The 23791-nt window shown below is 33.1% G+C and overlaps 2 protein-coding genes across 2 annotated transcripts; both read right to left on the bottom strand.

Annotated features, from left to right (window-relative positions):
- Positions 1-639: 639 nt before the first annotated feature.
- On the bottom strand, positions 640-4923 carry PHR2 (photolyase/blue-light receptor 2). Its single transcript, XM_085737516.1, has 4 exons — positions 3892-4923; positions 2964-3193; positions 2786-2881; positions 640-1003 (listed from the first exon to the last, which is right to left on the bottom strand). Exons 1-4 carry the CDS (start codon positions 4852-4854, stop codon positions 922-924), a joined length of 1371 nt encoding a protein of 456 aa, XP_085593642.1. The 5' UTR covers positions 4855-4923; the 3' UTR covers positions 640-921.
- A 10143-nt stretch (positions 4924-15066) lies between these two features.
- GCP4 (GAMMA-TUBULIN COMPLEX PROTEIN 4) lies at positions 15067-22853 on the bottom strand. Its single transcript, XM_085737411.1, has 16 exons — positions 22564-22853; positions 22020-22287; positions 21796-21932; positions 20808-20906; positions 19755-19875; positions 19284-19553; positions 19076-19156; positions 18901-18984; positions 18376-18462; positions 18210-18265; positions 17888-18088; positions 17345-17573; positions 16694-16782; positions 16069-16222; positions 15690-15812; positions 15067-15610 (listed from the first exon to the last, which is right to left on the bottom strand). The coding sequence occupies exons 1-16, from the start codon at positions 22713-22715 to the stop codon at positions 15542-15544; spliced, it is 2220 nt and encodes a 739-aa protein (XP_085593537.1). The 5' UTR covers positions 22716-22853; the 3' UTR covers positions 15067-15541.
- Positions 22854-23791: the final 938 nt, after the last annotated feature.

The raw sequence follows: 23791 nt of genomic DNA, 5'->3' as shown, positions 1-23791 counted from the left end.
ATTGGAGGAAGAAAAAATGAGTCCCCGTTAAGGAACAGACAACTATATAAGGACTCTCTCCTGGGTAACTAACGGGTCTCACGTTTAAAAAAATAATAAAATGTGTACTATTTGGTCCCACTTGCATAAATGAGTAATAAAATGTGTATTACTTTGTCCCACTTGTAAAAATGAGTAATAGATAAATTATTTTTGTTTAATATGTAAAGAGAGTGGGACATATTTAAGTACTTTTCATTGGAGTCCTTATTAGTGTATTGTCATTGGAGTCATTGAGTCCTTAATAGGTACTTTTATTAAAAAATTATAAATAAGTGATGTGTCACGTGGGGTCCATTTAAGGAGTCCTTGTTAGGGAACTACCATTGTGGATGCTCTACAAACTCTTGAAAACAGAATGAAGTCTAATAAGGGAACACCAACAGAAACACCCCTTCAATAAGGGAACACTAATAGAATTTGTCATACTCGAAAGAAGCTTCAAGTTTGATTATGGAGCATTAATTAGGGCCATAACATAGTAAGATGAACAAATTCTTACTCAATGACCTCCTTTATTCTTCACAACTTAAAATAAACATTTGAGAACTCATCATGACATTATTACAAAAAATATAGATACTATAGTAACCTCGCCCATTTTTCAAATTTCTCTCCCAAAGTATCGTGTTATTGAGGAAGAGCCATAAATTCTGGACCCATAGATCTAGTTAGAAAAGACGGTCATGCAGTCGAAATGTTATTTTCAGAACAACACTTTTTTAAGGCAAGAAGAAGAATAACACTTGCCATCCAAAAAATAATGTAAAAAGCTTCCATATTGATATAATGTGATTGCTAAGTTACATACAACAGAACTTGTGAAGGGGAAGTGTAATCAACATCATGAAACAAACTCTTTCTCCATAAGAAACTTGTAGCTTAAGCAAGCGCACCCGTACAAGCAGTGGCTGGAGCAGCTTCCAGTTGTTTCTTAGTAGAACTATATTTTTTGGTAATAAACCTGGACAATTAACCAGATAACACCAATCACACAATTGAGTAAGGTGTTTAGTGATAAAAGTTTTGGAAACTTCACAGTTGAATTTGTGGGAAAAAAATATACATGCACTTATATAACAAGTAAAAAAATGCAAAGTTGTTAAAATCTAATTTGATTAGGTTTCATAACTCTGTTCACTCTGAAATCACCCTTTCACTGAAAGAGCCAACCCAATCAATTTTCCCTAGAACTAAATCCATAACAATGAGAAGGAAGAGAAATCTGTCAAATATGATTCTGAAGTTTAATAATCATATACCGACAGTATAACTAGATTGTGCACATAAGTCCGTTCATATTTCCCCATTTTACCGCATCATAATAATATTTCTTAAAATGTATTTACACTATGTCAAGATATAGAGAAAATATGATCGGACTGTATTTACACTGTTACTGTATAACTGTATATGAATTAAATCCTATGCTACCAAGAACAATAACACCCCCTGGCCCCTACATTTCTAGGAAAGAGGAACCATATCCCTACTTACCATTTAAATCTTTTTCAGACAGCAACCCATCAAATCTTAAAAGTAATGATTCAAAACCATACTAGAAAGGTTAATCGTTCTCTTTTTTGAACATCAAAATGAATTTATTATTGATAATAGATAGTGATAAGTACAAACTCGACTGGGTGGGAGACAAAAAAAAAATAACGAAAAAGAACAAACAGAATAATTTGAGAACAAAAAGAAGTAGAAAAGGACTTGCAATAGTTTGGGAGAAAAAGAAAAAAAAAAAAGCCAGCGGTGGTGCTTGCACTCCGTCTGCAGACCCCAAAAAAGGCAACAAAACAGTATACAGACCTAATACAATGAAAACTCAAAACCTGAAAGTTTGGCTAGAAAATGCAGAGACGGTGGCCAGAATGTAGGGGTTTAAATAGAATTGCTGTAAGAGAAACGAAAAGGAAATTCTGTAATGGTAATTCTGTTATTTCTGTGTTATTTGAATAATGAGTTCTGTACTTACAATTGGTTACTGACACACATGCTGAACTGTATCAAACTGGTACTGCTAGTTACAAGCGAAAACTAATCTAACAATCAAAACTAACTGATGCCAGGCCCAGCTAAGCAATGCTAGCTATAATCTCACACAAGACTCGACTAGAAACAGTTGTCCAAGACTTGAATCGGGCTCATGTCCCAAACTTAGGGCATGGGTCTAGCTTGTTTATCTAGTATAGGTCTTTTTCTAAGACCTGACCTAGCCCGAAAGCCTAGTTTAGTTTGTAATAATGTCTTCAAATCACTCATGCGCCTATTGTTAAATAAATTAACCGACTAAACTCTACATGTAGTCTAACATGTTTAAATCTTTAAAGAGGTCAGTAAGTAGTATATATTTTAAACACATTATGATAAAAGTTCGATTTAATAACAATAGTAACAATTAAATGTCATTATATTATTCATATTTACATGAACTAACTGGTTTGTTTGGCCTAAGAGAATATCTGAACGGTCTAAAGTTTGACCTTTTTAGTTAAATACATTTTAAAAAAGTTATGGCCTAATTTAATGAATAAGTCTGGTCTAGACTTAAACCAAAAGTATGATGCAACACAGCCCATCATAAACTACTATGATAAAAGTACTATTTTCGTCACAAAGTTATAATTTTCTAATTAGGAAAACAGTCTTCTACAAGTGCACTAGTTTTCTCCGTATATATTGGGAAAAGAAAAAGAAAACACAACACTTAAGTTTGAAAGAAAGAAGACCAGAACATTACCTAAAGAAGTCCCTCCATAGCAACTCAAACATCAACCAATTAGTTCCAGTTTTGGATGAGCCACCATCATTTTTGCTTGATGAAGCGGAAACAGCACTATCATTTATATAATTCATCAGTGAGTATTCATGGCAAAATTGCCTAATATTTTTAAACAGAAAAACATCTGGGAGCGCACCTGCTTGCAGTTTTCTTCAGCTCATCAAACATTGCGCGGGGGGAGAGGCATCCCATTGCCAACCATGGAGAAATTTTGCATGAAAAGTTGGCACCATATATACTATCTTGTGCCCCATCCTTAAACCCCTTGTTTGGCTGAGCTTCACACTCAGCCGCAAATCTTTTAAGCCTCTGTAGTGCTTCAGTCTCCCCTCCTGTCATGGAAGAATTAGGCACTGGCTTCCCATCCTGCACAAGGTTACAACCAATATAGATTCATTGTTGATGACAATACTTCTAGCAATGCTTGAAAAATGGAAAGGTAACAAAACTCAGATAGTAATAGCATGCAGCAGAAACAAGCAGGACGTGATGTCCCACACACAGATATCTATCAAGTACTTGTTACATGATAATGTTATCCTAGTAATCCTACTTTTCATCAACAGATTCAAACCTCAAGGTAGTATACTAATATCATCTCTCATTACTCAATCAAGCTAATAGGTAGCCCAATATATCGGCCTTGTGAAAGGACAGCTTTTTACAGCATCTAAAAGCTAAAACTTTCTGAATATACAAAACTAAAACTACTTCATGCCTCCCTCCATTAAAACTGAATTCCATAACACTCGATCATTTCTAAGCCAACATAAAATCTAATCAAAGATAAGATTAGTAATAAGTATTAACTGATAGATGTCGCTAAAAGCTCTTCACCACCAACACTTCTCATAAAATGTATGTCCAATGTCCCGACACGTATTGGTACATGTAATTATATTCAATTATTTTCTCAAATCATTACTTGTGTCGACGTGTCAATGCAAAGCAAAAAGAGCCATGAAAATATTATGATTACAACTATACCATCCAAGAATGAGCCAATGCAGCATAAAACAAACAATACATTGAACATGAAATCATTAAACAAAAAAGAAAAACACCTGTGACATTGTGGCAGATGGATTAAGACCAAGGTCCATCAAAGTAGGAATATCACCAAGCTGAACATCACCACGAGAAGGGAGACCCTTAAGTTGATCCAAAGCCTCAATAGTTTTCCTTATCTCCAATTTCTGAACTCTATCTCTAAAACCACCATAATTTGAAGGCATATCCTCCAAACTAAACGGCAAATCCTCAACATGATACAAAGTACTTCCCCAAAAACACTTCACCTCCACATTCTCCTCCTTCATCTTCCCTTCAATCTTCTCCTCCATCTTCACCTCATCATGAGAAACCTCTCTATGACAATACACAGCATCCGCCCCAATTTCCTTCGCCAATTCAACCAAAACCGTCTCCGGCTTCCCAACTCTCACCACAAGATCCGACCCTCTTGCCTTAAGATTCTTCCTAAGATCCGAAACCGATTCAATCAAAAAACTAGCACGATAAGGACCTGTTTTATCAAACCCAGATGAAGATTTCCCATAATCAGCAGGATCAAAACAATAAACAGGTAAAACAGAAATGGACTCATTATTTGCAGTGTTCAAAGCTTCGTTATCATGAACACGAAGATCATTACGGAACCAAACAATGGCGGTTCTCCGAAGAGCAGCGGCGGAAGAAGGGTCAGTAGGACGGTGAGGGATTAAGGAGAGTGGTGATTTGAGAGGGTTTGCTGAAAAAGATGATTTTTTGAAGGTTTTGTTGGAAGGTGAAGAATGGGTTTTGGTGGAAAGTGAAAGATGAGTGAGTGATGAAGCTTGGGTTGGTACTTTAAGCTTATTGGGTGGTGGTGGTGATAGTAAAGATGGGATTTTGGGTTGGAATAAAGGGAGGAGAGAGGAGAGAGAAAGGGAGAGAGAAGCAAGTGACGGTGGTGGAAGTGGTGGTTCCGGTGAGGGTGTGAGGTTGAGATTCTCTTTCTCTGGTGGTGTTTGGTTGTTGGGTTCCATTTTGTTTGAATTGAGGATGCTGTGTTATCTGTTACCTACTACCACTGGTTTTTTGAGATGTTGAGAATTGAGATAGAGTAACCAAAAATAAGGTTGTTAACTGTCAAAAAAAAAAAAAACTGTCTTTTTCAATGTGTGTGGTTTGGATGGTTTTGTTGTAGTGTAATCATCACTTTTTTCAGGGTTTTTTGTATTTTTAATTGTAATGTTGTTGTTGTCTTTATGTTGACTCAATGTAGGTGTGTATTGTTTAGGATTTTGGATGGAGATTATCAACAAACATTTTCACCTACCATTTTTTTTCTTCTTCTGATAGTTTTTCAAATTTAGTGTTTGGTCTAAATACACTGCTAACTACTTCATTTCCATTCTCCAACTTTTTTTGTTTGTTGAGGTGGGTAGATGGAATTCGAGATGTTCAATGAACTAGTTTAATTCAATGTAATTTACAACAAATAAATAAAGTATAAAATGAATTGGGTTGAGATTCACATCCCATTTTGGAAAATAGTCACACTCTGGTCAAATCTAAATCAAAATTATTTAACTAATTTGATCATTTTCACATTGCAAGTTGAACATCTTGACCTATTCGAGTCTGGGACCTAGCAAATGTGTATGAGTGTTTGTCACTTTGTTTATAAACTAAAAAAAAGTCTCATACTCGTGTGTGTGTCTATATATATATATATATATATATATATATATATATATATATATATATATATATATATATATATATATATCAATGGAAATGACGGTGACTAGCACTTGTCGCCTTTCAAAATTGGGCTGTTGTGGTTAATGGTTAGGCCCAATCCTTTAGAATTGTGGTTAATCCCAATTCTCTCAAAATCATTTTACTATTATTTTGTTCACCTGTCAATTTCTTGTGCACTTTGTTTTTTTATGTGAGCTTGGATTCTATAATCTGAATATTTTTCGGATGCATTCGAATTATAGAATCCAAAATATGTTTTTATATAAGCAACAATCATCATATATTAACAATTGCAAATTTCGCTTTTAAAAACAATAAAAAAGACGGTAAAAAATAATAAAAACTTGTCAGATAAAATCAAAAAAATATAATCATCAAAAAATTCTAAGAATCAAATAAAACTAATGGAAGAAAGTTTTATCACTGATTATATAACTTGAAATCATCCATAATCCAACAAGCCACATAAAATACATTTGTACATTTGCACACTTAAGAAACTTTCATAAACAACATTATCATCAAGACTACCGTAAGTAACCTTTACTTCATCTTGACTTTTGTTATCATCAACAACATTATCTTCTTTCTCGATGTTTTTAACAATCACCACATTATCGTCTTCAATTATCTCATTACTCGCCACATAATTGAGTTCATTACAATTGATCATCTTATGAATATATTTAGGCTCTTAGGGATTTGAATCATCTTGACGACGTCGTGCTCATAGTATAGACGCTAGAGGAATTGGTCACCCATCGTTTAGATATACCTATAATATAATTTGTGACGGCTACACATAAACAATGATAACATTAGATATAAAATAAAAAAATTGGAAAAAAAAAAGTTTACTTTTGGAAAACTTCTTGTACTCAGCATAGGAACCTTATATTTCACCTCTCAATGTAACAAATTGTTTTATGTTATTTCCTCCAGTATCTGATTTTTCAATAAGAATGGAAAAGCATAATTTTATTGCTTTATCTCGAACCCGAATCAACAACTCGTCTCATGAAGTAAACATTTTTATCAGTAGTAAATTGCATTTAATGATCAATAGAATAATTATCAACAGAAGATAAAGAAACCTCATCGTTGGCTTTTTTGGTAGGACTATCGATTAAAGGTTTCATCAATTAGAGGTGGCAAAACTTTAGGTGCAACAGTTGGCTTCACAACAACATGTGGTTCAACAATGTGAATTGTAATGCAAGGTGTCAAACTAGATGGGGCATAACTGGGAGCATCCATATACGAAATAGGGTAAACTATAGTCATAAAAAACTACTATGTTTATGTATTAGCAGGGTTAAGGTTATATAATTTGAACTAGATTTTTCGAATTTCAGAACATATAATACGAACGTCGCAGTACAAATTTGGAGATGTGAATCAAACTAAAATGCTTTTAAAACGAATTATAAATGTGTTAGGGTCACATTACATTTGCATTTAGATGAAAATAGTGTGTGTAACGTTCATTGATGTTTGGATTGTGGTATGAAACCACACTTTCGCCAAAATGAGTGTGTTTTTCGAGGCGTATGAAGTGGAAGGTGAGAAAGATGGTGAGATTCTATCAGGTTATGATATCCAGAAACACACATATAGTTGTGAACACAAATCAGTTGTCCATTGAATAACTCATACAGTAACTCGTCATGTCTTGTTGTCAAGAATAACTTATGCATGTAATGGACATATGGTGTTATGCTTGATATGATATAAAATTGTTTTCTATTTAAAATAGGTTCTTTGGGATTGTTATTGGTTCAATATGGAGAGATGTAATAATCTTGTCAAATATTTGTTTTGATTTTAGTATCATTTTATTCCATCACACACCATCCTAAATGTGTTAAAGAATTGAACGAAATGGTGAGAATTTCGGTGAGGGGTGGTTCGTTGTTTCATACTATAGTAGGCATGGTAACCGCACTTTGATTTTCATAACGAACAACATAAAATCAGAAAAATGTATTGTTTTTGTAGACAATTCAGTTGTTATTACTAAATTATTGATTTAGATATTATTTTAAGATGTTACTGATAATGGTTGGATCAACTTTTATTCGATTGTTAAAATTTACTAGAATGTCAATAAAACCTATGATTTCTTATTTTTAAATAACCTTATAAACATTTCAAAGAACTGTTTTACCAAATTATCTAATAAATTGGTGCATTATAATTAACCATCATGTAAATTATGATGCATATTTCAATGATGTACAAAATTTATCATTTAATAATTATGAAATCACTATTAAATTATTACTACTGAGATAATATTTTCAAACATACTCATAACTATATTAAAAACCAATATTCGACTCAGACTGTGCTTCTTTTGCAAACCATCACTAGAAAGTTGCATCCACCCGTCGTGCTTCTCCTTTTGCCATGTCCAAAGCATTTGTTTTGGTATATATGTCTAGACTACAGTCAGGGAAAGTATTTTATCGGTTTGTATTTTATAAGATATAAGAGAATAAATGTTACAAATTGCTCTATAAATATCTATATTCTTTTTGCATAGTAACGATTGAAAAATGAATTTACCTCTCTATTTATGGTTAGAGTTGGTCGTGTATCACTAATTGTACATCAAGATTAAAAATAAATTACAATAATACAATTAATTACATTCTAAACTTGTAACTGGACGTGATCAATTTTGATCAATTTCCTTTATCTCATGATATTTCTGTGTGCATTGGGTATAGAACAGTAACAAAACATAATCAATTTTGGTCAATGGTCATTAACGTGGTTATTCAATAACACATACAAACATTAACGTGGTAAAAGGAAAGTGTTTGAGTGTTTTTCCGCAAAATTAAAACAATACTATGTAAAATGACACCATTAACATGGTAGAAGGAATAGTTTTGAATTTCATGAAGCTAATTGTCATTTCTCTTTGTACCACTTTATCAGAATTATGGAAGATTCTTGGTTGAGGAAATGAAATTGCCTACTTATAGGAGAAAGCTGGAATGAACAAAATCATGACAAAATAATTGAAAATGTTATGGCTCTTAAAGGGCCTTTGTTAAATTTAACAAAGAATCCTCCTAAGAGTTTTCTTGAAAGAATGAAAGAAGTTGGGGAACTGTCTTCAAATGAAAGCTATTACATAGCTGACAATGACAATTAGAGTGACATACTAGAGTTGTTGTCAAATGCATTTCATGAGTTTGGACAAACTTTGAATTCATTTAAAGTAAATGATTATTCCAAAAGAAAGCTCGTTGTTCTTGTGTTAGATTATGATTTTCATGGAAATGATTTTTTTAATACTTGTCTATCATGATGTGTGGAATTGTTGTATGTCTTTGTTTCGACAATAACAATAATAAGCTCCTTTACTTTAAGACAAAATCCTCTAAGTGAGAATTTTCCCATTGCAAGAGAAGAAGAGATGTATAGGGTGTCATCTGTTGGTAGTATATATACCGTTCTTTATCAAGGGAGAATTCTGGATCAATGGAACGAGAATGCAGTGGAACTTTTTTCAATAAATGTTGAAAGTACTGTTTTTTACATATTGAACCCAAGAGCTGATGTTAACATGAAATTTAAACTGTTAGAGAAAATTTTGCTTAAACTAAAGTTAGAAAATATATTTTATCAGTTTTTATTTTTATCGATCTCATGAAACATGAAAAACCATTTCAAGACCGTATGTGATTGATAGGTCATAACCCATGTGATTGAGATTAACATAACACTTGAGAAAGATGTTAAAAAAAACTAGATCAATATGAAAACGAATGTTCTTTAAAAAAGAATTATAAACAAAATAATATATCTTTATCGAACCTTAGAAAAAAATATATTAAGTTATGAGAGTTGCAACATTCTATCAAGAAAGGAAAATATGTGTATAATTTGTATTTGTACCGGTTAATATGACCATGAAGACGGTTGAAAAAATATTTAAAAATAATTGACGAAAAATGACATACTTTATTAATATCATACTCATAAAAAATTTCGTTTAAAAAATCAACAACACTATTTGTCATCTTTTTTTTTGAAATAGTAAATTAAATAAAACTTTCAACTTTACTATTATATAGTAAAGACAATCACACTAGCAAAACAATATAAAGTCAATCTAAACGAAGTTCAACCAACAAAGCAATAAAAGAGAAATTCCTAAGCATCACAGCAAAGCAGTAAAATACAGTCTACTCATGAAATTCGCAACAGACAATCACATCTACACCAACGCCCATGGCTGATCTGGGTCATTCAAAACTTGGCGCCAATGATGATACCTCTCCTGGTAATCAACATGTCCCACGAAAATCATCAGGATAGATGTGATCGAAATCATATCCAAGTAAATCCATCAATCTCAGTACTTTGCAGATATAAATAAAATGTAAATATAATATGATATAACATGTATTCTGTTAATAGTATAGAACAATAAAAAATAATAAATTCCTCTAAAAATTGTAATAGATAACATTTAAACACAAATAATTAAAAAAAATTGTATCAAGAGAAACACATTGTAGAAAGTGTGCTTAACTGATGAAATTACGTGACAAACACGTTTTAAATTATCATCATAACCAAAATCATATATTATGTCAATAGTAGTAGAACAATAAAAAATAATAAATTTCTCTAAAAATTGTAATAGATAAAATTAAACACAAATAATTAAAAAATTTGTATCTAGATAAACACATTGTATAAAGTGTGCTTAATTGATGTAATTACATGGCAAACACGTTTTAAAGCATCATTATAACCAAAAAAAATTATTGTCCATATTGTCTCAATACGAGTTATCATAAAATGATACTACTACATTTTTTTTTAATATAAGTATGTGTTCTTTTACACTCCAAGATAGATAATGAAATTTATACAATAGATCGCAAACATTAAAAGTCTAAAACAAACAACTTAAAAGGAGATCCACCGAAAATCTAAAAATTAACCACGTCATCATGAATTAAGAACAAAACATACACAAATCGTATAATCATGTGAAAGGTGGTTGTCATAATTTATTTCTTAACTTCAAAGTCAATGCAACAATTGGACATGAAGGATTCCAGGATAATAGAATCTAAACAAAAATGTAGAATGTTAAAACAATATAATAATATCATTGTGTTTAATCAAATTAAAAATTATTATAAAAACCATATGTTAATATTCTTTTATGTGTGAAAAACTATCATAAAATGTATCAATATGTTTTAATAAAAACCTTGTAATTATCTATTTTATAAATCAAGAAGTCTGAATTTATATATTATAATAAATCACGATAACATAAACATTTGTTTTCTTCTCCTTTTGTCATGTCCAAAGCATCTATTTTAGTATATATGCCTAAATTGAAGTTAGAGAATGTATTTTATCGTTCTGTATTTGATAATATATATAAGAGAATAGATGTTACAAATTGTTCTATAAATATCTATATTCTTTTTGGATAATGATTACAAAATGAATTTACCTCTCTATTTATGGCGAGAGTTGGTCGTGTATCACTAGTTGCACATCAAGACTAAGAATAAATTACATCAATACAATTAATTACATTCTAAACTTGTAACTGAACGTGATCAATTGTGCTATATTTCCTTTATTTTATGATATTTCTATGTCCATTAGGTATAGAACAGTAACGAAACATAATCAATTTTGGTCAATGGTCTTTATTTTATGATATTGCTTTTGTGAATTTGCTCCATAATAATTATGTGGTTATTCAATAACTCATACAAGCATTAACGTGGTAGAAGGAAAGTGTTTGACAGTACTATGTATAATGACACCATTAACATGGTAGAATGAATATTCTTAAAAAAAAACATGGTAGAAGGAATAGTTTTGAATTTCATGAAACTAATTGTCATTTCTCTTTGTACAATTTTATCAGAATTATGGAAGATTCTTGGTTGGGAAAGTGGAATTGCCTACTTATAGGAGAAAGCTGGAATGAACAAAATCATGACAAAATAATAGAAAATGTTATAGATATTAAAGGGCCTTTGTTAAATTTAACAAAGGATCTTCTTAAGAGTTTTCTTGAAGGAATGAAAGAAGGTGGGGAACCATCTTCAAATGAAAGATATTGCATAGCTGGCAATGACGATTGGAGTGATATACTAGAGTTATTGCCAAATGCAATTCATGAGTTTTGACAAACTTTGAATTCATCTAAAGTAAATTATTCAGCCAAAAGAAAGCTCATTGTTTTTGTGTTAGATTATGATTTACAGGTAAATGATTTTTTTATTACTTGTTTATTATGATGTGTGGAATTGTATTTGTATGTCCATGTTTTGACAATATCAATAAAAAACTCCTTTAGATAATATTCCTTTGGAGAATTTTCCCATGGCAAGAGAAAAAGTGATGTATAGAATGTCATATGTTGAAACAGAACAGATCCACCGAAGCCATGAAAATAAGATGCCTGTAGTTTAATAAGATCAACTAGTTTGGTAAAGTAATCTCCAAGTCAGTTGGAACTTGAAAATAGGGTTAATAGTGTTTTTGGTCTTCATAATATTGGACCAATCTGGTTTTAGTCTCAACAATTTTCTTTATTCTATCATTTATGCTTCTATTTTAAAACAGAATAAAATAGGGTTAATTACACTTTTGGTCCTCGTGTTTTGGCCTACTCACGAAACTGGTCCTGCCCTTTTAAAACAGAACAAAATTGTCCTTCAATTATCATTTTTATTGCGTTTTTCGTCCTACCATGATCAAATGTCTCAAGCATCGTGGTCACTACTATGTTGAGCTACGTGAGGCTACTGGTGGTCATAGTCGAAGGGGACAACAAATCGTGTACCATTGTGTTTTATGTGCTGAATCATGCATCACTGCGAATGATATACTGGATCATTTGAAGGGTGCTGCTCACAAGTGCAAACTGAATTTGGCTAAACTGACCCTCCTCAAAAGAAACAATAGATGACCTTTCAGTGATGGCATTCTGCTGTTTGATGCTTCAATCAAAGAAGATATGCCCAACTCGGAAGAATTAAGAATTCTTCAAAAAAGTTTGAAACCAATTGACAAGGATATGCCCAACTGGGAAGAATTAAGAATTCTTCTTATATTATTGCAGGAGTTTCACGTTTTTCATACTAGCTGCCTTATACATTATTGGATACTGTGGAATGAGTATGAACATTGTAGAAATTATTCACCTAATACAAATATTGATGATGTGGAGATATATGGTCTCTTTCACGACGACTCTCAGGTTTGTTTTCTATCCTCCATAATATCTTCAGAGTTTTTGTTTACTGATTATCTACATTATTCATTTAACAATGGAGTTTTTTTGTGGTAAAGGTAGTAGTGCGAAATTCTATGTTGAACAATTCCTTGGCATAATTAAAACATAAATAACTAAGAATGAATGGACCAAGAATCCAGAGGAGCATTTGCCAAATCGCTCAATTGGGCTCCACTTTCCCTTGAAATCGAAAGACAGGAAGGTTATTAACATTTCTGCATTTAATTTCATTTAAAAAAAAATTATGATCTTTAATAATATATATTGTGATTGCAGGTAAAAGTGAGATGTTTAAAGTTGGTGCAATTTTATCGTGCTGAGTATCAAGGAGAAAATTATCACAGTCGGATTAGATAGTTCGGATTATCAGTATTATCAAGATTACTAAAGTTTGTGTGGTGATTATATAATTTATTTGTGTGTATGCTATTATCAGTGTGATGATTACTAGTTTGGTTGTGTGTTGGTCTGGTATGCTTGTACATATATATTAGCTTTCAATATTATATGTAAATATATTTCATACATTGTTGATACTGATTTGTTTGTCGAAATGATTAAGAAGCACTATTTATATTGTAGAAATTTCATCAAATTTTAATTGAGCTTCTGATGTATGTTAGTGTGTAATTCGTACAAGAATGAAACGATGAAAGACAAATATTTTATTTGTATTGCGGATGAATATCATAACTAAGAATTGAAACTGAGTTATGAGAGGAGGTCTGGATTTCTATCTTGATGTTTCATTCCATTGAAGAGTAAACAAACATGTACAAATCGTAGCTGCGCACATTCATTGAATAGAATTGATGAATTGTATTCTCAAAGACATTGATGTGGTTGAGGGAATGGTGGCAAGGTGCACAAGGTGAGCATAAAATCAAAGACTGGTATTGGTTAAATGCCGGGGGTAGTTAGAAAAGCAGTTTCTTGCTATGTAAGTAATGGTACTTTATGTATAGCTTAACTTAGCTTATAGGGAAATTACACACTTATATAAATACATCTGATATGCTACAGTAAATGACTCGAGGGAATTGTACACCTTTTCATTCGTGATTAGAGAATTTCTCTCTCAAATTCTTCTCTCATAATATGGTACAAGTTAAGGTAGTAAGAGTCTAGATCCTAAGAGAGACCGGGGCAGGTTCACATCATCGTAAATCGTGCGATCGTAACGTGGATCGTAAGAAATGACCAAGAACATGAGTAAATGAGCAAAAGAATAGCAAATTCACGAGTAAACGAGCAAAACAATGGACAGTAGCAAATTTATAAACAAACAACATAAACAAACCTGATGGAAACCAGTCATAAAAAAATAATAAACATGAAAACAGTAACAATTAATAATAGAACATGAAATCTTAATCTAAAGTCACTCAATTCCCAAACAATTCATGTTGGAGAAGGTTAGAATCATCCGAGGGATCTTCATTTTCATCGTATCCGTCTTCATCTTCCTTTGAATCATTTCCATTATCTCCATCTTTATTTGCGATCTGCAACAGATATGTGGATGTTTGGAGGAACTTGCATGTTTGAACTAGTGGAGTAGGCGAGAACTATGTTTGGAAATTGCAGGGAACTTGTCTTTTATGTTTTGCACCAGTTGTCTCATGAGAAAAGAGAAATGTTTGTTATAACTCTATGGAGTTTGTGGAAAGGAAGGAACAACACCATTTGGGAAAATAATAAGGCCTATGTGCACCTTGAACAGTGATATATCAAAGTCATGTACAAAACAAAAGGATGTGAATCAAGCCAAAGTAACTATGATACTTTTGCTACAAAATCATCAGAGCGTACATTACAATAGACAGACAATACAACATCTTATGACAAGTTTCAGAAATTAATTGTAATATAAGTTTCAGCAGTTAACTACTCGTACAAATATAAGTAACTCATACCAAACTGTTTTTATAAAAAGGAATCAAACTCCGTATTCCAAGATTTACAACGCTCAAGCACATTGCACATCAACCACGTGAGATGGACTACGGTGGTTATACTAAATTGTTTTTATAATAGTGATACTATCATCTTTAACATTTTAATCTAATTATCTGTATTATAATATAAATTAGCATCTTCTAGTTCTCACTCGAGTTTAAACAATACGATCCAAACTGCAATCAACAACCACATTCTCAAAATAGCATATGGAATGTGTAGGCTGACGACATTCAAAAGGCATATTTCCTCTTAGAACGTTTGTAAGTATCATAAATGGTAACATTAAAAACCAATTACACTATACACACCAATCACTCACTGCTCATATAATCATATATATATATATATATATATATATATCAATAACCGGGAACAAAGTGGGAAACACCGACACAGCACCAACCACCTAAAAAGCACAAGCATAACACCTTTCCAAACTGTCCAGTGTTAAAATAAAATCAATCAAAATCAACTGGATCAACAACCACATTCTCAAAAAAGTACATGGAATATGTAGCTGACACTCAAGATAGTTTCGGGATGGTCCAATGGCGACGGCAAATAGGTAGCAACTTGATTGTCAGCACCGAAACTCTCCCTCCAAACAAGATGATGGTGAGGGAAAATTTACTCAACCAAAGGCCCCATGCAAAATAATAGCCCAACAAGTGAGAAATTTTGAGCTTGTGGTGGAACAAAATACACTACCGTTGATTTAAACCAGGAAATGTAGGACGTGGCCTGACAACATTCATAACATCCTTTGCAGTTGACTGTAAAGGAACAAAAAGAACAGACGCTAAGACACAAGGATTTGAATCATAAAACTGAGAATATGTCGGATTGCTTTACCTCAAAGAAGGAATTCAGATTTAACCGCAAAAGGAAGCGTCTCAAAAATGGAGTCCGCTGACTTCCTGCAAGCCGGCTGCTTCGCAGTATAGTGTACAAGGAATTTGATTTCTTGTTGAATTCCTATTGATGTTTAAGTTTAAAAAAAGAAACATGAAAATGATGAATAAACACAAAAAGATAAGTTTAAGGGGGAGAGATTTGATTCTAAAATACAGAAATGTAACTGGAAATTTGAAAAAAGGTTCAGTCAAGGGCAACAAAGAAGGAAAAAAATTGACAACGTATTTTATCAATTATTTATGAGGAAAATAATCTCTTTCAGTGAGATGCTTATTTCTAAACATTATTATTTTGGTAAAACCAGATGCATCATCACCTCAGCTATATGTTCCAAATCAGAAGTATTTGAGAAGTTATCTTGGTTCTCAATATTCCAGCAAAATTGCAGACAAAGCTTCATGATGCCATCCAGTATCCTTGAAACAGAACCGATGTCCAAGAAAGTTTGTGAAATTAAGGCTGACAGATACCTGTAGAAGACATTAAAATCATGTAAGGAAATAAAAAGGATGCTGTAAAAGGAATACAAGTAAACCATCTTAACAAGCTCACAATACATGTAGCTATAACAGTTGAAACACTCTGGCACCTGGGAAATGTTCTCAGAGAGCATCAAGTGCGTGTAAACTCAGTTCCCATTTCTCCTCGTTAAACTTGTTGAATTTATTAAAGAGATGTTTTTTTAGCATATTGTAACAAAGTCGGTAACAAAGAACTATAAATGTTAGAATATGATCCTTAGTCTTGTCAGGTGACAGCAATAGGATAGAAGTTTGCCACTGATTTGATAGCCACCAAGAAGCTATATTTAATTTGGATTAATACATGGTCGCGCTAGTAATCAATTTATGCTTGTGAAAGTGAAATAGTTTATCAAACAATGCAGTATTTATGTCATTGTAAAAATGTGAATCAAAAACAAGCAATAGAGAAATTATTACTCTTGATGAAAGCCCACAAGTTCTGTAAAGTCATGTGAATCTTGAATATGAGATTGCAGAATATTCCACTGAGACTCTATCACGTCCACCTGTAAAGAGCATAAAATTTTGAATGCGATACACTCATCATAAAAAGATACTACACATGCCAAAGAATTGTCAGTAAGATACCATTAAGAGCTTCTTTTGCCTAATTCAACACAAACTGAAATATCCATCTAAATAAGTATAAACGTTTGTATTTAAATTAACCAGACAATATCAATAACAGAAAAGCCTTTGATCGAAAGGGTTTGGATTAGGTTTTCTGCTCATGGAAGCCTCAGATTATGATTTTGTAGATGAAACGGTGGACTAAGATATTGTTACGTTTGGATGTGGCTTCTAGATTTTGTGTTAGTGCTATGGCAATTTTCGGGCACCCTGCTATGGGGAATCAAGAAACAGGGACAAGACAAAGAAATATCCCATGACACTACGGAGACCAGGGTCCGGGCAAGGGAGGAATGGGGAGATACTCCATGAACCAACCCATGCACGTCTATTCTAATGATAGTGCAACCTCTCAATCTAATAAAACAAAGCTCAAACAATATTTGTGGTGGTATTACAATAATTCAAACGTACATGGCACAAGAAATGACTGACAACCTGAATATAAAATTGGAGATTTCTGATTAAAAATGCCATATGTTCTCTAACACGCCACATTGATCGAAATCTTTGATCCCTCTGCTGTGTGATTGGGCTCTTGTCTTGGTCACTTTTTTTATTTTTGGCAAAAATACTGTGATATTGATGCATTACAGATGCCCATAACTTCTCCAACTCCATTTGTGTTCGTTTGAGCCGCAGTAAGTATTGGAATACTTTAAGGTACCTGTTGAAAGTATTAATAGTGTTAATAGTGAAGTACAGCTACCGACCTTGTAAGTAGTAACTATATTATGACTTTATTAACATGTAAGCCAGAAAATTGATTTATCACAACAGTGACGAGGAAAATCTTAACTATGGTATGCTGCATAAATGGTCTGATTGAAACACAAAGCCATGTTACTTTTAAGAGTTCTCTAAATCTTAACCGGTTATGTTAGCTAAGATCCCATGATCAAGATTTGTTCATAATAAAAGTAAAGTAATGCTTCCAGAAGACATCCCTTTGACAGCAGGATAATAGCAATAGTGTCTTACTTCGAGAGAACTTCTTGAGTAAAGAACAAATGCAAAGGCCATTCAATGGAATACTCAAGAGCAATACCATCCCAACCATCAACTGACATTTCTGAAGATGCATTTGAAAATGAAGCACCAGAGATACCATCTGCAGCAGCAGAGGTTGCCTTTGGTACATCTAATAGGGAAGGTTTAACTGTGATTCCATAAGATGGCATCCTGGAAGATGAAAAGGACATTTTAGGGCATATAATTCACAACAGCTCAATATCAAGCTACCGCAAGTGGGAGTCTGTATTGCAGCTCAATATGAAGAACAATAATGAATATGGATTCTTACCGCAACGACACTTTAGAGAAATATTTGTCTTCTTCACCGATGGTTTTTAGTGAAGCCTGCATTGCAGAAATATTGCATTAACCGTTTGTTGATGCATCTAAAATAACATGCTTATGTAACTGATATGTGAATGGCATTAAGCCAAAAAATCATAAGTTAAACAAACCAGCTGAAATGGAACCATAAGATCAGCTTCAGCAGTAGACTGGCGAGGTGGCAACCGCATCAACTGTCTACTTTCCTCAAGGAAACACTACAAAAAACCATAAGTAAATCAAAGATGTCAGTATAGCTTAATGAAGACTCAAGTCTGAACCCCGGGGAATAATTGATGCATATTTAAGGGACAGAATATAGAGGAAGAAGAACTACCCAATGTTGTTGTTGTAGTTCAAAGTTTGAACTAATTTGCAAAGTATCCTATCTAGTAGAAGTAATTGAATTACTTATTAGTTCAGAAATTCAAGTCAATTTACGATTCTAGATAATACTCTTTACGATTCACTCCATGTGAGATAATTCTAAAATAAAGTATAAAGTAGATGTCAGAGATGAAAGGGGAAACACATGCCTACCTTACCTTATTACAAATTATGTAAACTAGTACGAAAATAATAAAAAAACCACAACAACTAAAACATAATGCATATGCTAGTAAAAACTTTAGTATAGATCATAGTTCATGCTTTACCTGGAAAAAGTCTCCTTTTGCCAAAAGAAAATAGTCTTTCAAAGCCTTCAGGTGGCCATTCAAGTCAGCGCGCACAACCACAAGCTGCAGACAAGAATGGAATAGAAGTTCAAGACTTTGAACATAAATGCGCCAAAAATAATTAACGTTTGAACCTAATATTCATCTTAAGAACCTGCCAAAGATGACTGGCCGCAATAGCCTGAATAGAGTCCACAGCACATTCAAATGATCTTTTATGAAATTCAGATGACTCCTGTAGGAAGTTAACAACAATCACATTTAAGACTAATCAGAAATGTTAAGGTCAAAAAAGCTGAATCGTAAAACAGAATTCATGAGTCAGCACCAATATGATACGGTAAATAGGAAGGACACGAAACCTTTAGGTCCAGAAGCATATTTTCAATCTTATCTGCCTCAGATTGCGGAAGCAAATCTTCTACTCTCATTCCGGTATTGATTATAGGCTCTCTTTGAAAATTAAAACGCCCTTCAAATCCATGTATTTTTGGAAAGCGTTTAGGTTCTTGGGGATACACATCATCCTGGGACAGGAAGGAAGGACTTGGATTTCGCAGAACCCTGACAGCTTTTCCGGCAAAAAGAATTGATTCTGCAACACGCATAGGTATATATTCTGGCAACATATCCTGCAAAATAGAATTAGTCGCAGCTTGTAATGTGTCATTTTAAAATGAAGGACAATAAGAACTCCAGATATTAAAATGGAAAAAATTAAAGAAAAGGACATGGACTTCCATTAAAGACAAATGAGCTACAAACTTTTTCATCATAAAGGAAATGAGCTCCATGTGACTAGTTAATAATTTGCTGATAGTTAAAGGAATTACCAAAGAAATATGAAAGCCCATGTGCCAGTCACTTAAAGATGCATCAGCAGTTGACAAGCGTGACAACTTTTCAGAGATTTCTTGATGAGATGAGCTATTTTCTACGTCTCTACCTTCTTGCCTGAAAAATAAAGAATTGGGTCATGACGTCAAGTACATAATTGCAAATATCAGACTTAAGAACCAAAGAAACCAGATATAATCAATGCTACCAAACAACCACAAAGTTTAAAAGAAGTGAAGAGGATAAACTAATACCAAGATAAATTAGTTTTCGTGAACGTATGTCATGTTTTACGCACTTACCTTTTTCTATTTTTTGGGGGGAGAAGATGGGGTCATAAATACTAATTAGATTTAGCTGAAAATTTGTATACTTTTATTTGTCGTCTTCACCTACATTTCTTCTTTTCAACCTTTTGATACTAGAATTTCCCCTTAAGTGTACGATACAACGCATAAAGAAAATAATCATTTTTTATTCACTGGCAAATCATTGTTAGTGGCAATGAACATAAATTATTAAAAATTATATTCGGGGTAAATTCGTTTTGATAAATTGTGATTGTAACTGATGATACCGATACTAATAATAATTCTTGGGTTATGCTAAGGGCACTTGTTAAGGATTCAAAATTGGAAATAATCGATAAATTTTATGTAGAAAAAGTTCCTTTTTGTTGTTTCAATGGGTTGAATGCACAATTTCCAAGATAAAGATTCCACTTTAAACTTTTTAACAAGTGCCATTGGGGCACTTGTTAGCATTTCCCTTCTTTATACCCAAGTCAGTAGCATGGTTAATCAATTATAGAATTGTTTTTATAAAGGCATTCACAAATTTTTTAACTCACGGATAATAAATGGAAAAGTATTTCTTATTAAAATCACTAACTGACCATATTTGCAATACAAGTTATAGAACACCCTTTAATCAATGTACCTCTATAATTGTGATATGAGATACACGACAAGACACGCATACAAAGAAAGTCACGCACATATGCATATCAACAGCAAGCAAACTAGAAACTAATATTGACATTGAGTTACCTGCTTATAAAAAACTCCCCATGCCGGTCTTCAAGAATCCCATAAACCATCCATGATGCAAGCTGATTATACATGACCTGATGCCCATGCCAAAGAAGCCTAAGCTTTGGACAATAATAATTAATAACCCAAAAAAGAAAACAACAATTAGCAAGGAGTATGATCTGAAGATCAATACAAAGGTCTAAGCATTCTAGAGACCAATAGAGCCATAATAAACAAACAGGTTCGGAAAAGAAATTTGTCATTAACCCACAACTGAACTCAAATGTCATGTGATAATTTTCAAAATTTCCATTCTTCACACCTATAATTCTTTTTCTACATTAAAGACTGTATAGAAGCTATTAACAACAACATTATAAAATTCATAATAAAACTAAAGTCTAATTTAACAACGAAATGGACATAGGTCACACACTTTTTTTTTGTGTTAACCCTCAGGTTCTCAGGGGATGGAGCCCCTAGTAATCCAGAGAATGGTCGGGAGGTAAGTAAAGTCTGGCCAAGAATTGTTCCACCTAGAAATCGAACCCAGGTTCTCATAAACAATTCGTTCTTTGGTGGAGCTCATTAGCCACTTGAGCCCAATTGCTTGGTTACACAGAGATCACAGATTTTGAAATGACATAACAAGCATCTTAACAACACTAATAATATACAACAACAACCAAGCCTAGTCCACTAAATATGGTCAGCTACATGGATCAATAATATTCTATCATGAATCATATCTTCATATCTCTATCCAGCTCATTAATCTCTTAAATATTTCTTAATAGTTTCTCTAAGTCTTTCTCTGCCCCTAGTCTCCATTCGATGAACTCTCCTTACTACATAATATAAAGGTCTTCTCTCTACATGTTCAAACCACCTAAACCAAGTTCTCATCATCTTTTCTACAATATGTGCTACCCCAACACTCTCTAATGTTGTTGTTTCTAAACCAATAATATAATGAATGGAAAAAGAAAAGAAAAACGCATACCTCTGTATACAAGTTTGTAATTCAGGAACTCCACAGTGACATTTTTTATGTAGAAGATTAAGAAGCTGACCACCACGAATATCACCACGCTCAATCTCTAGAATGAGCTCATACAAAGGTGGCAAAAGGCTAAAAAACTGCACACACAAAAAAAAAAAACACATGAAAACAAAGTCAATATCATAAAACTAAACATAAAAAGGAAAGGGAATGTAGAAATTGACCTTATTAAGCCCTTGAGTAACTGTTGCCAAAATGGGCATTGTTTCAGACAACAACAACTGTTCAATATGCAAAATCGAAGACGAATAAACTGCAAGTATCTCAACAATGCCATTAGCAAGAGCCCTTCGATAAACACTAGGTTTCTCCTTATTCTCCAAAGGGTTAGTATTTTCAGACCTTATCCAGTTTAAATTCCTAGACTTGGCCGAAAATCGTTCCAACTCTCTATAGTAAAATCCCAATGTGATTATCCTCTCAATTAGTTCCCTGCAACCACACAATTCACTTCAAAATCTCAACCTTCAACATGCCCACAAAAATATTATGAAAAAAATAATAATACAATGCACTCAAAAATTGCAACTTTCAACATGCCCACAGAAAGATTACGAATAAAACCAACATAATTCGCTTAAAAATTGCAACTTTAAACATGCCCACAAAAAATTATTAAAAAAAAAAAAAAGGTAAAAAATCGCTTATGGGGTTTTGGAAAATGAATAAAAAAAATTGAAAATTAGGAATGAGAATGAACGAACGAACCTGTCACTTGGATCGATAAAGGAAATGTCGGGGGCGAGTTTGAAAGTGCATTCGTTGGAAATGGGAGTGTTGGCGGAGAGATTGTTGTCTCTCCGGTCGATGATTAAGTCGCCGGTGTAACCGAGTAACGCTAAGAGAAGCTCGTGTAACATTGTTGTGTATTGAGAAATTAAGCTATTTTTGTTTGTGGAGAATAAGAGAGAAATGGGATTGTTGAAAAGAGTGTTCCCTCCAAACTGAGACTTGGAACTGCTCCAAGAACAAACGGGGACTGCTTAATTTCGTTTCTTGGAATTTTTTTTTTTTAAATTAACAATTTATTGATGCTAATTATTTTCTAAATTACCCCTAAAAAAAACTTATTTTCTAAATTAGTATTTTTTTTTTTTTACTTCAAAAGTCATCTCGGTACAAATGTCATTTTGAAGACATACTTAACTAGTGACTCATTAAAAAAGTCGGAGATTCAACTCTCGTTGTTGATGTGAAGACTTTTTTAATGAGTGATTTATAAGTACATTTGTAAACGAGCTTTTAGTTTTGAAGTCTACCATAACCTTAATGATTAATTAAAGTTGTGGTCGTCTTTGCTAACACACGAGCAATGTCTATAGTTTGTCTCCCAGTAAAGTAAAATCAACTCAAAAGTTTGTAAAAAATGAATCTTGAATCCTTCAGCAATATTTGATAATAGCGTCCTAATCTGAATTGTCATCTCATCTACTGGAAAATTTGGTCACCACTTTCTTATAGTTTAGTTCAAAATCCATGTTGGTTAAATGTAAATCTTGAATTCATTGAAGAGCCGTCACTCGGTATGGATTTCCTGCTGTTACAGCAGGATGCTGTAACAGATCAGGGCCGTCCGATTTGATTTAATGGTCAAGATCATAAAACTGCTTTGTAATCTAAACTGTTCGATGTGATATCAATGGTTGTGATTGAGTACAGCATGAAACTGCGTGCTTTATAATAGCACCAAATCCTGGTCCGCCGTCACTGGACCAAAAGCTTCACATGTGTCTAGTCTAGATTCAAGATTGGTGAAAAACATTCCATTTTAACAAGCACAAAACGACTGTTTTCATCCCAAATGCAAATATTTATTCCAACTGTATTTTAAATAGTGGAAAATAATACATCAACGCTACATTTGTACCCACCCAGAAGAGGTTTTTTCCACCCCACATCAGCTACCACCTGAACCTTGCGCACCCCTTGATTGCCC

This window comes from Medicago sativa, chromosome 1 (assembly GCF_051527215.1).
Source record: "Medicago sativa cultivar Bolivia chromosome 1, Bolivia_mono, whole genome shotgun sequence".
NCBI lineage: Eukaryota > Viridiplantae > Streptophyta > Magnoliopsida > Fabales > Fabaceae > Medicago > Medicago sativa.
This window is presented reverse-complemented; position numbering and strand designations above follow the sequence as displayed.